Source organism: Mirounga angustirostris, unplaced genomic scaffold, assembly GCF_029215605.1.
Source record: "Mirounga angustirostris isolate CCGP_5_RB_7025 unplaced genomic scaffold, mMirAng1.0.hap1 SCAF_4, whole genome shotgun sequence".
Taxonomy (NCBI): Eukaryota; Metazoa; Chordata; class Mammalia; order Carnivora; family Phocidae; genus Mirounga; species Mirounga angustirostris.
In genome coordinates this window covers 166,941,978-166,958,862 of record NW_026991712.1, presented here as the reverse complement: position 1 = coordinate 166,958,862, position 16,885 = coordinate 166,941,978, and the positions used below count along the sequence as shown (strand labels likewise).

Below are 16,885 nucleotides of genomic sequence, written 5' to 3'. Positions count from 1 at the left end.
TCTATTAGCTAAATAAAAGAAAAAACAAAGAAGGATTAATACATCTTTTTATTGTGGGCTTCCTTTAAATGAATGTTAACCCAAACCTGTAGTACTCACATATAAGCTTCAATGAGTGCTCAACACACACATAGCCAAGCCCAATTAAAATCTCAAGAGTGGGGGCGCCTGGGTGGCTCAGTTGGTTGAGCGACTGCCTTCGGCTCAGGTCGTGATCCTGGAGTCCCTGGATCGAGTCCCGCATCGGGCTCCCTGCTTGGCAGGGAGCCTGCTTCTCCCTCTGACCCTACCCCCTCTCATGTGCTTTCTCTCATTCTCTCTCTCTCAAATAAATAAATAAAATCTTTAAAAAAAAAAAAAAAAATCTCAAGAGTGGGGCCAAGAACGGTTCTGAGAAGTCCCTGTGTACACAGAGGCGCAAGACTATGTTCCACTGCAAGATACCAAAGAACTGAGAGAAGAGCAGACAGAAGAACCTTCTATTGTGGAGATTAGAGTCCCTCCATTTAGGGATCAGCTTCCTCAAAGGCCTCACATAACAGGAGGAATATTTCAGAGAGTATCTATTAATTCTGAATGAGTCAGAGAAATGAGAATTTAATTTCTCCTCTTACTGCAGTGATCTTACCCGCAGAGCTCCATGGAACAAGTCATATTCGATAAGATTAGTAATTTTCCTCCCTTCTTTCTAAAAAGGAATATTTTGCATATTTGAAATTAGAATGAAGTTTGAATCCAGGCCCTACCACTTCCCAGAAAGCCTCATTTTTCGCAGCTATAAACTCATAGGGACAACACTATCTACACCTCAAAGGACTGTTTCAAGGATTCAATAAGGCAATTCATAAAAGTGCAATTCTTTTTTAAAAAATTCTTAAAAGTACTTTATTCCATTTTCACATTTTTCCCTACTGCCTTTTCCAAATATATCCACCTTTCAATCTCCCAAAGCCTCAAAATTGCTAGTTACCTTATGTCTCTCCCCTTGGAAAAAAAACTTACAGCTCTGATCATTAGACCCTTTTGTACCACTGATTTTCAGGAGATATGTGTGCAGAACTGAGCCACCACCAACTACATTTCATCAAATCATCAATTAATAACAATACCATCATTTTATGAAATGCTGACAAACTATGATATACTACCATCTGAAAGATGCATCCCAATTTCAAAATGAACAAAGTGGGGAAGTGTATACGTTAGAAACAGTGGAACACAGAATATCCCAGGCACTGTGTACACGATCACCTAATTCCTGGTGTACAGAAAGGTAAGAAGAGTGGTCCCCTCTGCTGTGGTAACCACCAGATCCAGAAGGGAGGAAAAAACAAAAAAACGTATCTTGACCATGCGGAATGGTATGTTATGATAGAGATGAAAACAAAACAAGTTTTCCAAAACTTGATTGGTGCTTTTTTAATTTTTTATCTAGTCAGTACTTAAAAGCTTGACAGGGCAAAGTAGAGCATGTAGAATTCTTGTTCAAGGGAAGTTCAAATCTGAAGTGGCTCTACCCTATAGATGAAGTTTCTGAATGTGATCCATGGCCTCCTGGTAATTTAATCTTCCAAGAAAATTATGTATTTTTCAAACTTCAGTGTGCATGCAAATCACCCGAGGCTCTTGGCAATATACAGGTTTTGATTCAATAGATCTGGGGTTGAGTCAGAGATTCTAAACTGATAATATATAATAAGCTCCCATGCAGTGATAATGTTATTGGCCCATGGACTTTGTGGAGCAAGATTCTGTAAGGTTTACAAAGCATTTTCATATACAGAGCACCTGGGTGGCTCAGTCAGTTGAGCGTCTGCCTTCGGCTCAGGTCATGATCTCAGGGTCCTGGGATTGAGCCCCACATCGGGCTCCCTGCTCAGCGGTGAGTCTGCTTCTCCCTCTCCCTCTGTGATCCCTCTCGCTCGCTCTCTCTCTCTCTCTCTCAAATAAATAAATAAAAATCTTAAAAAAAAAAAAAAGGGGGCATTGTCATATATATTACACATCCATATAAATTAGGGTTTTTAATTACTCCATTTCACAGATGAGAAAATTAAGGTCAGTTGAAATTCAAACCCCTGACTTCTAACTGCATTACACTGCACACAGTTTTTAAACAAAATCAATTAAGTAGCACTGGTTACCTAAAACAAATGCAGTGAGAAAAACAGTTACCAAGTTTTGTGACCCAAATGAATTGCTAGGAGTGTGTATGCCTCTTCCAGGTCAGAAAGCAGCCAGTCTCTACATACAAGTAGAAAGGCCTGCTAAAGGTATTTTTTTTCTAAAAATCTTTCCTATGCAAGGTTAAGGTGATTCACCTAAAATTGATGCTTAAGTGGTCTTCTCATTTCCCTAGGCACCATAAACCTTCTCAGAAAGGTAGAAATTATGATCCACTCTTCTGACTGGCTAGACTTCAATCTATTTGAAGATCGACTGGTATTCCAAAAGGCAAACAGCAGCGTCCTTCAATGGTATATTTCACTCAGTAGCCTCACAATACAGTAGTCACATGTGGTTTTGTAACCACTCTGAACCATGCTTTGTTGGGGGGGGGGGGGCACGGAGGGGAGGCTGTCTTACTCCAGGAATAAATAAAATAAAGGATAGAAAAGAAAACTTTAGAATTGACAGACTCTGACTTAACTGGTATTCTGAGTTTTCCTATTATTCTGAAAACTGCTTACCCTGAAGTTTTGGATTCATATGTAGAAAAGTACCAAAATCTTACAGTGGGTGCTAAGAACAAAATATTGCTCTAGGATTCTTATTGTCAGCTTGAAAGTAATCTCATCACAGAAGCCAAAAGTACTCAAATGAGTCCATTTGCATAATCAAAATGAACTTAAGAAAGCTCAGGAAAGCTAGACAAAGAGTTAAACACCTTCATTCAAGCTGTAACCAAGAAACAACCTTACCGAAAGTGGAAATCACTGTAGAAGGAGTAGATTTAGTTCTAAACCACCTCTAACTGAAAAGTTATTAGAGTCTGGATTACCTGTTGTCAGTATCCAAGAACGGCCCCTAAAGCACTTGCTTTGAGATCTACATTTATTACACCATCAGAGATGACGTTTTCAGCTCTTGGAATTAAAATGGAGTCTTTCCATGGTTTACTGGACGTACAGCCACCCAAAGTAAAAATACCTGAATGCTCTGACCCATAAACAATCAATTGCCACTCTTAGAACAATTATCTACAAAGCAGCACATATTCTCTCTTTCCTGGCCTCTGAACTTTCAATGACAGACTGGATTTTTTTTAAAAAAAAAAAAAAGGAGGTTCACCTTTTCCAAGAAGATGCATGCATACCATGACCACCAACAAGTGATTGAGGTTTCCATGACCAGAACTTTGGTCAAATGTCATCCTAACCAACAGGCAGAGCAAAGCCAGGCCATAAAGCTGATAAAGTAGTTCACAGATCCTCAGGCCTCCAACCCCCAGAAGATTGGATATGCAATGTGGTAGCCTGATGTCACCAATCAATCCTCCTGGATCACCCTTTAGATGCAACTCAAGTCAAAATACACAACAGTATTTCATACCCACAATCTGCCTTCCGAGAAGTTGGAACACAGATTTAGAGAAGTTTCATTTATCTTCATGCAAACCTCAGAAGCCCAGTAAATTATCCGATTGGGAGAGTTCAATTTTCTGACCTCTTAATTTTCTGAGATCTTAAACTCCTCTAGTGACAATACTGTACAAGAGCTAAAAATTACCAGTCTCTCAGGACAACTAAGGATGAAAGCCACCTTTACAAAATCAAATACAAGACAATGAATGCAGAAGATAATGCTCTGTCATAAGATTAACTGCCAAAGTGATTGCTTAAAAGAGAGAAGCAGGCAAAAATAATAATTCAGTCCCAGTGTTTTATCTTTCTCCTAATTCCAATTATTTTTCTGCCTGCTTACAAACTTTACAGTAACCCAGGCATGTGCCTCTTGGCTAATACCCAAGGATTAGAAACACATCACACGCATAACACAGAATTCATGGGAAGTGTCATACAGGTTCCAACTCACCACACCGACCACTTACCTACACACGATACCGACTTTTCTCCCATAGTAAATAACTAGAAGTTATACACAGAAATCAGCAGGCAGTACTTCCTCTGAGAAATCTGCGCTCATGAGATGGGGAGAGTGTGAGGACAGAAGAAGAGGTGAACCAGGGATATGGTGAAAGAAGAGGCGTAACACCATCCTTCCCATGGGACAACAAGGAAATGATCATTTTGCCCAAATCCATTCCTCACATCCACAGGGTAGATCTTTGTTACCAAGCAGTCTCTTGGGAAGGTTCAAATAAGAAGGCTTTTCCTAGCTGATCACAAACCACTAAACCTGACCTATGTCTTTGCAGTGTCAAAAGACCCAGAAGCAATCAGGTCAGCTTTGGAATGACTAGTACTCAAGACTCAAGACAAAAGCCCCAGTTCAGTCCCTTGATCCTCCCCTAAGGGTCATTATAAAACAAAAAGATCCTTTTCTGGCTAAATTCCTCACACCAAATTTCTAGGTATGAAGCTGGGAGAAATCCAAAACACCCTCTTAGAGAAGTTAATCTTTTCTGGTTTTCCTGTGCAATTAAAAGTTCCAGCCACATGGCAAATGTCAATGGCAGCCGAAGCATCATCTTTGGCATGCCTAGAAGAAAGCTAACTCCATGTGGATTCTGGTTACCTTAAACTTCATCTGTTCTCCTCATGCCAACCAAGTCAACATTCATTTAATGTCCACTAACATATGAAGGAATTGTACTTGACACTTCAGGAAGTTGTACCAAGAATGAACTCCCGTTACTCTAAAGAAGTTTCAGGTGGAATGAAGAAAACAGGAACAAGCCTCTGATACCTAGCAACAAACAGACACAGGACGATAAAAATACTGACAACAAATGCTCTAAGGTAACATAAGATAGTTTATGGAGGCAAAATGATTAATATGATTTGGGGGAAAGAAGGCCTTTTATAGGACTGCCAACAAAAAGGATTAGCTGAAAAAGACTTCACAGAGAAAGGACTCTGAAAAGGTACAAAGCAAGCCAAGTCGGGAGGAAAGGAGGGAAGACAGATTCAGGCTGCCTCTCATGACCTTCCTGGCTACCACATGGAATACAAAACCAGGCACAGACCACAAAATGAGGAAGACTCAAATGGAAATGCATCGTAAGACTTCACATCTATAGAGAGCTGATGACAGAAGCAGTTTTGAGAAAGAAAGCCTATCAAAGATGCTTGAAGAAGACTGTTTAAGACTTATAAGGGAAAAGGCTATGGACAGACAAGCTGCTTTGGCAGCACAACTGAGCATCGGAGAGTTCAAATGGTGATGAATTAAAAAAAAAAAAACCCTGCAGATCTGGAATTAACAGAACTTCGAATTTCCTAACAGGCAAGGTGTAAGAGGCAAAGCTGTTCAAAGAGGGCTAAAGACCATATCATAATTAAACAAAGCGAAACAAGAATGATCCTACATACCCATACGCTTTAAGGATTATTGGGAACTGGCAAATCACTGCTCTCAGATCTATTCCCTATTGACACCCCAGCTTTGGCTTTCTTATTTTAATTCCTTCTCTTTTTATGTTTTTTGTTTTAAACTAAAAATGGCTTCTGATAGACCAATGAACTGAGAACTAGATTTCAGTTCTACCTCACATTATCAATGTATCCCCCCAAAAACATCATGTCTTTGTTTTTTAAAAAGTTCAGTTTGCATCTCCTACTGTGTATGCTGGCATCTAATTGAAATAAAGGTGTTTTTAAAATACACTGTTACTTAGTGCTGTGAATATCTAAGGAAACTAAACAGGCATGTTTTGCTTTAGGGGGGTAAAAAAAGAGAGATATAGGAACAAGTTCCTCGAGCCAACTTACAAATCCTCCTTTTCTTAGACAGGAATCGCCCGGGGATGAGCTCAACACATACTCCACCATGCTAACGCCTAGTCCCCCACTCTCCGACCGTGGGGACAGTACAGAATTGACCTCACTGTTCACATGGAAACTCTGACCAGGTCTTCTCTGCACCATGATTGGCTGGGAAACTGAATGATCTACAAAAAAGATACACAAGCATGATACAGTGCAGCCAGAGGCTCAAACAAATTATGAGTGATGTCTCATGGATAAACCAATGACTGGGAATCAGGAAGCCTGCCATGGTCAGGTGAGCCAAAACCTCCTATTGTGTTTTTCCCTAAGTATAAAATTCTACATAAACTAAGGAAAACGGAACACACTCCTCATATATCCAGACAGCAGAGCAATACAGCAGTTCACATAACTGGTTTATCTAGCTATAGTGGATAAACTGTTTACCCCTTTCAAGTAGCAGAATTTCTTATTAATATATTTTATTGGTAATATTACTAAAACAAAATGTGATGTTACTGCCCTTTTTAAAACCAACAACATAATTTGATATTTTCTGATGACTCACTGTCATCTGAGGTTCCATTTTTACATTGTGCTGTAACACAGCACAGCAGCTTCTAGGTTTTCGGTCTCCTTCCTCCCTAGCCTCGGTTCGTTCTTTCTGCTGTCAGTGTGTGCCTCTCAGGTTCTCCCCACCCCTCTTCAGGGTTAGTCTGTCATAAGAGCATCTGTGCCCAGTGACTTGATTTGGCCCCAACCACATTTACAAATAAAATAGATCATCCTATACACAGTACACAGGGGAGCAAGGGGAGGAAAAAGAAACATGAACTTCAAATGGCAGGCATGGATTTTCTAATTCCAAGTATGCTGACAGCAGTACAGAACAAGAAGTTATAGCTGAAATTATGGTCATTTCAAATAAGACCACTCCCCTGTGGCTAACACTTCAATAAAATATTGAAGATTTGATTTTGTGTTAATTATGTTTTAATAAATTACATCATATAAGCTCCTTCATGGCAATTATACTACAGGACAGGACACTGCTTGACATGCTTATGTCACTGATGTGAAATTCATGACTTGCCAATTGCTGAGGAAAGGAGCTCTAAGACAGGCATAAATCACAGTACAGATGCTAGATCTAGATTACCTGATGTTCCCCAGGCACTGTCTCGCCATTGATCACCCAGGAATATTCCTTTTGGTCCATCTTTGCTGGATTCATCTGTTTCCCAAAACTTTTTACCTGGCAAGAGCTGCTGCAAATTAAAAATAATAGACGCTTTTAAAGAATTCATAAAGGATGAAAGTACAGCAGTCAACACTTTCTTTTAGACAAGGGTACTGCAGATGCTCACGTGCCCTGAAGGTCTTTAATCACGGTGTTCTGACTATACAGACTGTGCTCAGAGCACTACTCTATATTTGGTAAAAGTCACAGAGAGGCCTAAGGCAAGGAGGGGCCACAGATCAACCCACCACAATAGAGGCTCGGCTTAAATTATCTAGAATCATTCACTTAATCTATGCCAAGATTTTTAAGGGGGGTGGGGGAGGAAAGGGAGTAAATTAGACCCATTAGCTAAAGGCTTGCTAAGAAGACTCCTTTTGAAAAAGAAAGTACCTACAACTACTAAAACACTACTTCTGCCTTCATGTGTACTAACTGGCCATACAAAGTTACTCAAGCTGGGGCATGAACTCAGACCCCAGATATGGAATGCTAGAGGCAAAACTCACCTCCTTCACACACAGAGATTGTGTTAACCAAAAACACTTTCATTACCAGAAAGAAAAAACAAACAGAAAGCTTCCCAACCACAACATTAACCTATTGCAAGATTTTGGAAAGACAGAAGAGCTATTTCCCCATTACTGGAAGGGAAATAAAATCTCTTAACCTCAATTTATTTTAACAAAACTTAGTAATACCATTAAAGTGACTTCACATAACATACCATGCTTCATAGAAATGTACACACCACTGGCCCTAAACCAATATGAGAACTTTAAACGAGCTATGACCAAAGAAATGCAAAGTACCCTTCAAGTAAAACCCAGTACAGTGTGCACAAGACCAGAGCATTAGTGACCAGGGTTACAAAGTGAAATTCCACTAGACTTCCATCATTCTTCATTCCAGTCATCAGCTTTACTCACTAAAATGTCCCCCTCATTGCTTCTAAGTATGTTTTCATTTCAGCACTACCAGACAAGAAATTCAGAACTTTGAAACCATACTTAGTAACTGCTTGTGAGCATAAAAGAAGGCACCTGGAGAGCTGAATTTCTCAGAGGAACGGAATCAAAAACCAGAAAGCCAAGCATTTGCTCTCCTCCTTGACAATAAAGGTTTACCTTTCCAATTTATACCCCAATGATAAGGGGGGAATAACTCAACTTTGCCCTCACGAAAATCACATCTTGGCTTTCCAAATCTGAATCGTGGGTTTCTCAGCATAATTTCAATCTAGCTCTATAAATCTGTCTGGTAGGCCTGGGTTACAACCTGCTCAAAGCAGTGTCCCACACACTTTTCTCTTCAGCCCCTAATTTGTTATTTTCTAATCCAGTAAGATCATGACGAAAGACACATTCTGATCTGACATTTAGTAAACATAGGTTTACTTGAAGATGAGCAGTTATAAGCAGTCAATTCCCAGGGTGCCTCTTGGATTCATTCTCTGAGGGAAACAAGGACAGAGCTGGTCTGTGAACTTGAGGGGATGAGGGCCAGGGGTAGGGAGAAAGGTGGGAGTGAGGGACAGCTAAGCAGTGGGGTCAGGAAGCAGCAGGGTCAGGAAGCAAAGGCCTAGACAACTTTGATGTGTCCTAGGACAAATTGCTGAACTGCCCTGAGCCTCATTCTCTCTGTACTGATGAAGGAAATAATTTTCAATTTGTGATGATTAGAGATATTGTTGATGAGTGCCTAGCATGATGCCCACCACATAGGAGGTTCTCAATAAATGTATTCAGTGGCATCATACCAATGCAAAATAGCTGTAAATCACAGAAGGGACACTGAAAATTAATGTGAATTACTCAAGCACAATTCAAGAATTCTTGTTTTTGAACTTCTTTTTCTTCTTTTAGTCTCAAAAATGCCCTCTCACAAGATTACAAATATTTCCCTATTGGTTGTATCTTTTCCAACGAAAATTGTGATTTTTCTCCTGTATTTTGTAGGGAGTGTGAATAAACAGGACCAACTTCTCCTTTGTGTATAAGAAAGAATGTCGGCAGAAGGGACACCTCACTTGTTGATGAATTTTCATATAATAATGGATAGTCTCCATATAATAATGAAAAGAGAGCAAAGGAGATCAAAATATGTTCAATATGGCACTCATGTCTCTCCACACAAATTTGGAAATCTTTACTGAAAGCTCAAGGAAAAGCCTCTTCAAGTACCAGCCTCCATATGCAAATACAATCTGTCTATAATTTGTCAAACTTACTGGCTGAAGCAGCAGCCCTTGAACTCAAGGCTTCAAAAATGACTTCTAGAGCCTTGTCATAACATGCAAAGCCAGCAAAAGCAGGTGAACATGTAAGCAAGGCTGGTTCTGGGCCAAATTCTCTCAAAAGGAAACAACAGTACAATAAACATGTAGAAAGGTGCTAAAAGGTGAAGATCCTACTTCAAAGTAGTAACCGATGCAACAAGTCTCAAAGGAATAAACACCAAGAACCCCAAGACCCTAGTCAGATACTAAAAGGCAACCCTATCTTCCACTATTAACCATCAGTATAAATGTAAATCCTACACAGAGGCTAGAAGCAGCCCCAAAAGTACTAGAACTCCACATGCTTTGGCAAAGTAGTAGTGAGGCGGTCCATTAACTATTATCAGTGAAAACAGCTTGGACTGAAGGGGCAAGTGTATAAGAGATAAAGAAAAAGGAGATGGGAGGAAGGTGCTAGCATGCCAATTCTGGAAAGGAGAAAGGTGGAACCTATGGGTTCCAAGAGTGCTGTGCGAATGGGAAGAAAATTTAAATACCAACACGAGGGACATGGGCAAAGACAGAAGCAAACTTAGCAAAGCTCTTCCGAGTCTCTGGATCTTTCACAGAACCTAGCATTTCTCACTTTCCTCTAAAACAAACCCATCTCCACCCCTCACTTGTGTGGTAAGCAGCATGAGAAAGGACTCCTGCCTCCTGGTCCTCACGCCCTTTCGTGATCCCCTTCCCTTTACTGTGAGCTGGACCTCGTGACTTGCTCCTAAGGAGTAACACATGGTAGGAGTGATGGCATGTCACTTTCAAGATTACCTTACAAAAAACTAACTACCTGTCTTGTTTCTTTCTCTTGCCCTCTTGCTCTCGTCTCTCTTGCCCTCTTGCTTGCTCACTTTAATAAAGCTCGCTATGTTGTGACCTGCCCTACAGAGAGACTCACATGGCAAAAAAACAAGAAAGGTCATGGAACATCAATTCATTAAGAACTGAGGCCCTCCGTCCAACAACCTGTGAGGAACTTAATCCTGACATCAACCTTGTGAGTGAGGTGGGAAGCAGACCCTTCCCCAGCTGAACTCTGAGATCACTGCAGCCCCAGTTGGAATCCTGAGTGCAGCTTGTAAGGGACCCTGAAACGGGATCTTTCGAAGCCATGACTGGGTTGCTGACCTACAGAAACTATGAGGTATCAACAACTCTGTTGTTTTAAGCCACTAAATTTTGAGGTGATCTGCTAGGTAGCAACAGGAACTAATACAAATATATCTGAATGGGTTGTTTTGATAGTCTACACAGTTCTTTACAAGTTTGTTTTTAAGAAGCATGTCTCGTTCCATTTCGAGTATCTAAAATCCAAGTGCTTTTGAATTTGGAAAAAATTACATGCTTTCTATTTCATGTTCTCCCCTACTTTGTCTTATAGCCCTTCTGTATTAAAAAATGTATTAACTTATGCAAAATTAGATCGGCTTAGACATATTAAGCTTACCAAGAACTAGTAGCAATCACATATCCAAGTCAACTAAAGACATTAACTGTTCAAATCTGATCAGAGTAAAAGAAGCTGTATCTATTGAGTTATAAAATAAAACTAAGTGATGATGAGTATCCAATTTTTACTTCAAATTCAACAGCAACCCTCTGGAGGTAACATCTCCACAGTACTGGCTAAAACATACTTGTTCTCCAACCCACTGGCATCAACGCTGGGAGTTACCAAACCTTCACTGAAGCCCCACCTAATCATATTTAAATCCAACTATTATATTATATTCCTGCTTACCCCATCAAGAACTTGGAAATAAAAACTGTTCTCTGACAGGACAAAAAAGAACAGATCACAGCAGAGGTTTACAAAATTTACTTTAAAGAACGATTAAGCAATAAGAGGATTAAAAGATTTGACAATTCCAAAGGAAGATAACTGGAATTAGGAAGGAGTCCAACAAAAGCAAAAGAGACTCAGGTAGTCAGATATAAGTAGTACGACCCAGTTGGCATATTTAGGGAGAGGGTATATGATGCACAAACAAGCCTATCCTTATAAAAGCAATTAATGAATCAAGCTACATAGTAGCTTGATTACACTAGCCACTAAAAATATCCAAGTAACTTCCCAGGCTCAGACTCTGCTTAGCAAGCAAACTTCTTATGAGAACTTGGCTTCCTCCTATAGCCAAGCATGCTGATCACTGAACACAATTACCCTGTCCACTTGAGAGTTATTATTTCTCCTTATAAATTAGTAAACTGCATTTTGGTTTTCAGACAGAATTCTCTTGTGGTTCTCCTTAGTGTAGGTCAATCCCATAATCTAATACCTCTGAATTAGTGATGGAAATCCCTTTCAAGACCTACAAACTGAGAACCAGGATTTGAGAAGTCCCAGCATCCTCCTCAGCCATACAACAGACCTCATGCTCTTCCCTGTCTTGTCCCATTAAATGGGATTCCTAGCTGCCCCAAACCCCCAAAAGTGTCAGTTCTCAAATCTTTGGGAAAAAAAACCACACACTGTTTATCCCAGTTTGAACCACAGGTTTATAAAAGAAAAAGACTTATAGAAAGTAAAGAAATCAGTAAGCTTATTCATGAGGCTTCTGGAGAACAAGAGAGAAATCAAGTACTAGTTTACAAGCAATGTCAGCCACTTGGAAAACCTCTAAATTTTGTTTGGAAACACGTTTTCTCTTTCATCATCTAACAAGAGACAATACCCAAAGCCACACTTGCACAATCAATTACAACATTAGCCCCCACAAACAGCCCTTTAAACAGACGTGGAGACACTAAAGGTCTTATTTTTAAGAAATAATATAGTAGTAAAACACGCCAGTGCTCTGAAATCATTTTTAAAGACCAACCTGGTTTTAAATCCCAATTCAGAATTTAACCCCTCTTGGCTTCAGTTTTCTCACCTATAAAATGAACTGTAGTGAACATTAAATGTGATCTGTGTAAAAAAGCAATACAATGTTGAGCCCTGAACAACCACTAAAAAAATCAGCTGCTACTATGATTTAAGAACATTACTAATGACTAGTCAATGAAATGTTCCTAGGTACTCAGCTAGCAGATGTGAGCACAGCATCACCAGCCCACTTCAGTGTAAATCCCATAAAATTAAGAGCTCTAACAAAAGAGCCATGATTACAGCTTTGCAGAAACAAAGAGGCAAGATGATTATTAAGGACTGGAATTGTGTGACCACACAGTCACTAATATCTGCACAGGAAAGTATCAGTGAGGTTTCCTGATGTTCTCAACACTAAATGCACACTCCAAGTACTCTGTACTCAAGAGGAATAAAATACCAGGTAACTGCTTACACACTCAACAGAGGCTGCATAGAGCTGTTTCTCAGAGCAGAAATTAGGCTTCTAAAGGAGTACTATTCACAGGGGTGCATGCTACAGCCCTGCAGGCACGATCAGGTTTGATCATGTTACCTGGCAATGCAAACTTCCAACACAAGCTCAGTTTCATCACTGGAATGTAACCAATGCAAGAGTCAAATACCTGGTATTTTAGCCAGGTAGTAAGATACAGTCCCCTCCCGAAGAATGAAGGGGGGGAAATCGGAGGGGTAGACGAACCATGAGAGACAATGGACTCTGAAAAACAAACTGAGGGTTCTAGAGGGGAGGGGGGTGGGAGGATGGGTTAGCCTGGTGATGGGTATTGAGGAGGACACGTTTTGCATGGAGCACTGGGTGTTATGCACAAACAATGAATCATGGAACACTACATCTAAAACTAATGATGTAATGTATGGGGATTAACAATAAAAAATTTTTTTTAAAAAAGTGGATTGTGGTGATGGTTGCACAACTCTGTGAATATACAAAAAATATTGAATTATACACTTCAAATGGGTGAATTGCATGGTATGTGCATAATATTTCAATAAAGCTATTAAAAAAAAAGAAAAAAGATACAGTCCCCTCCCAAATTTCTTAATCTCTTAGTACATATTCTCATTACATTCTCATTGCATTAAAATAGAATTTGACATCAACTCAAAGAAAGGACCACTCAGAACTGACTGAAATAAAGTATAGTTGGTAACCACTGACAGTCACATGTTCTAGGCAGAGTTCTGATGTATGACAATTGTATAATTTTCAGAAATCCCTTCTCAAAAGCTTAATGCCCTAGGGATTTACCTAATCCCACCCCCCATGCCATAAAGGGTTGTTGTGATATCAAGTGAGACAGTACACAAAGTGCTTTCATAAATACTATGAACTACACTCATTAAGTCATTAAAAAAGCTTTAACAAGAAACAGTTTAAATATAAAAGTATACATCAACATACTTTACAAGACTTTTTTTAAAAAAGGTACATCCATTCACTGTTAGGACAATTCTTTGGGAAAGGGTTCAGAAAATAAATACATCAAGAGTCACATTCGTTCCTGAGAATTTATCTCAACAACAGCAAAAAGACAATTCAAAAAGAAAAAAAAACCTCTACATTCAAAGTCTAAGAGCAAAAACGTTGGGAGCAAGCTAAATGTTCACCAAGGTAGCTGTGGTACAACAATGGAAGCTCACCCAAAAGAGCCATGACGACTATATGTAATGTTTACCAAAAAAATACTAACTTTTAAAAAAGTAAAATACAAAATTGCATGTGTAAAGACTACTTCTCCTTGTGTACCCTTCCCTTTTGGATCAAAACCGTAAAGAAAAATAAAAACTGAAATAGGTGTTTATTGGTGTGGTGGGATTATGAACGATTTGCTACAAAATATAATATACTTTTATGATTTAGAACTGATTTTCTACAAATAAAAATTGAGATTATAGTGGTATGGAATTCACTACAAATAAGGCATTTTCTCTTAAGCAGACACTCTTCACTTCAACCTAATTTCACAGTAACAAAAGTTAGTGGCAATTTTAAGGAGAGAGCTCACCGTATGGTTCAAGTATTTCTAAGCAAGCAGATAATAACATCTAATCCACTCTGAAAACTGTAGCTTACATAAGGAATGTTGAATGTGTTCAATGGTTTCATCACAAGCCAGTTATTTTTTTAATTAAAAATAAATATAGGGGTGCCTGGGTGGCTCAGTCGGTTAAGCATCTGCCTTCAGCTTAGGTCATGATCCCAGGGTCCTGGGATGGAGCCCCGCACTGGGCTCCCTGCTCAGCGGGGAGTCTGCTTCTCCCTCTCCCTCTGCCCCTCTGCACCTCCACCCCGCCACCAGTCGTGCTCTCTCTCTTGCTCGCTCTCTCTCAAATAAGTAAATAAAATCTTTAAAAAAAAAAAAAAAGTATATTTTCTCTTTCAGTTTCAGTTAAGGAATAGGATCTTCTCAATTCAAACTTCCTGTTTATGTATCTACTAATTAAGGAAGTGCCCTGCATTCTTTTTAATCAGTTAGGCAATTCTTATATGTCAAGATTATTTTTAAATGTTAAAACATTTTTGCCCTCGGGGCGCCTGGGTGGCTCAGTCGGTTAAGCGGCTGCCTTCGGCTCGGGTCATGATCCCAGGGTCCTGGGATCGAGCCCCACATCAGGCTCCCTGCTCAGCGGGGAGCCTGCTTCTCCCTCTCCCTCTGCCTGCCTCTCTGCGTACTTGTTCTCTCTCTCTCTGTGTCAAATAAATAAAATCTTTAAAAAAAAAAAAAATTTTTTTTTGCCCTCACCATTACATTCAAATCAAAAAAAAAAAAAAAAAAGAAAAACCCTAAGAATCAATATTTGGTATAAGTTTTTCACATTTTTCTACCAGGCAGATTCAGAACCTGGCACCTAGTAATTATTGCTTAAGCTGTTCATCTAGGTGTCAAGATGCTCACTACTGAAAACAAATTTCCACATTAATGTTCTCTTAATATCTCTTGTGATTAAAATTTAATGGACTCCTTTTAAATAAAGAAAAGTTTAATATTTTGCATAATTATGTGGTATATAAAATTAACAGGTTTTTTGAAAAATATTTTCCAGCTATCAAGCACTTTTCATAAGCATGGTCAATAGCTACATCTAACATCCTTTAGAAACACTCCCACCCCTAAGGATGAAATGACATAAATCACTTAGGCCTGGCCAATATGAGGTAAAATTTGACCTTCTCTCTCACATCTGGAAAACCACTACTGCTTTTCTGGCTACTGAAAAATTTCAAGAGTTTCAGCATCTGAAATACTGATGTCAAAAAGTAAAGCATTACTTGAACAGGCCCTGAAATGCACAGCCTGTATGTAGTAGCCACTACTAGAAATTAGAAATAAAAGTAGTAAAATACACACTTCACCCAAAGAGAAAACTAAAAAAAAAAAACCTATCAGGAGTCAAAGTGATATAGCTCTAAGGCTTTCATTTTAAGAGAAGCATACAATGCTTCAGACTGTTAAACTTCACCACCTACTTCAGATGAAGAAAGGAACACTACACTGGCAATAGGACTGGTCAGGACTGCCATAGAGGAGGGGGAGAGTTCAGAGTGAGAAGAGTGGGAAGGACTCTCCACAAAGAGCAAAGACAGAAAGAAAGAAAAGCAGGTGGGACACATGCCCACCAAGAAGAAAGGAGTCTGGACAGCAGGACAGGGAAGCAGTAAGGAGAGGTAGAAAAGGCAATTAGTCCAGTGACCAGTGAGGCTTTGTGGGTCACCAAAGCACTAGGCTCTTAATCCAACAGGCAGCAACGGGAAGTAACATCATAAAAATTAAGTTCAGAAAATTAATCTGACATTCCTCCATAAAATGGGATGAGGGCAACTTAAATGGATGCTGAGAAGCTAAGCGAAGAGGTCACTGCAGTAACTAGGCATGAAACAGTAAGAGAGGGGACCTGTGGTAATGGGGCAAGGAAGGTATAAATGGCTGCTTAGATGCCTCTCTCAGCTTTCAAAGCATTTAAAAAAAAAAAAAAAAACTGGGGCGCCTGGGTGGCTCAGTCAGTTAAGGGTCTGCTCAGGTCACAATCCTAGGGTCCTGGGATTGAGTCCCACATATGCAGCCTCCCTGCTCAACGGGGAGTCTGCTTCTCCTTCTCCCTCTGCCCCTCCCCCCACAACTCATGTTCTTTCTTGCATGCTCTGCTCTCTCTCAAATAAATAAAAATAAAATAATAAAAAAACAAAACTATGTAATTTCAAAAATGAGGATTCACAGCCCATTATGATGATCAAGAATGATGTAAGTATGTATAAGCAAGTCTATCACTGAAATTCTTTTAACCAGAAATCTACTCTGTAGAGTCAACTGAGTGCAAAGTCTAGATGAAAACAGGACCCCAGTATATACAAACATGGTATTCCGAGTTTAAGTTCACAAGTTAAAGTTTTTAGAATGCCCTGAAGATCCATGGTGGGTTGCTGGGGAACAGTATGAGCAAAAAGACCAATCAAGTAGACATAAGAATTTGGTAAATCTAAAATTTTAGGACAACCACAGGTTAGACAGAATTGCAGTCAGTTCAACTGATGACTGAACTCCACAGTGCACCCTTCAAAGGAGCACAGCAGTTCTTGACCACACAGAGAACACAATCACTGT

At 39.6% G+C, this 16,885-nt stretch overlaps 1 protein-coding gene across 19 annotated transcripts in view; it reads right to left on the bottom strand.

Moving 5' to 3' along the window:
• Window positions 1–16,885, bottom strand: part of PUM1 (pumilio RNA binding family member 1) — a 139,906-nt gene that overhangs the window by 64,889 nt on the left and 58,132 nt on the right. For 14 of the 19 annotated variants that reach the window (XR_010411035.1, XM_064589598.1, XM_064589600.1 and 11 more), the window contains 2 exons: window positions 7,051–7,159; window positions 5,895–6,073 (listed from right to left, as the gene is read on the bottom strand). The exons of 3 other annotated variants lie outside the window; for them this stretch is intronic. Coding sequence is in view for 15 of the 16 variants with exons in the window: in XM_064589598.1 (XP_064445668.1) it covers window positions 5,895–6,073; window positions 7,051–7,159 (288 nt within the window). In the remaining variant the exon portion in view is untranslated. The remainder of the gene's footprint in view (window positions 1–5,894; window positions 6,074–7,050; window positions 7,160–16,885) is intronic. 2 more of the 19 variants (XM_064589599.1, XM_064589611.1) reach the window with 1 other exon arrangement.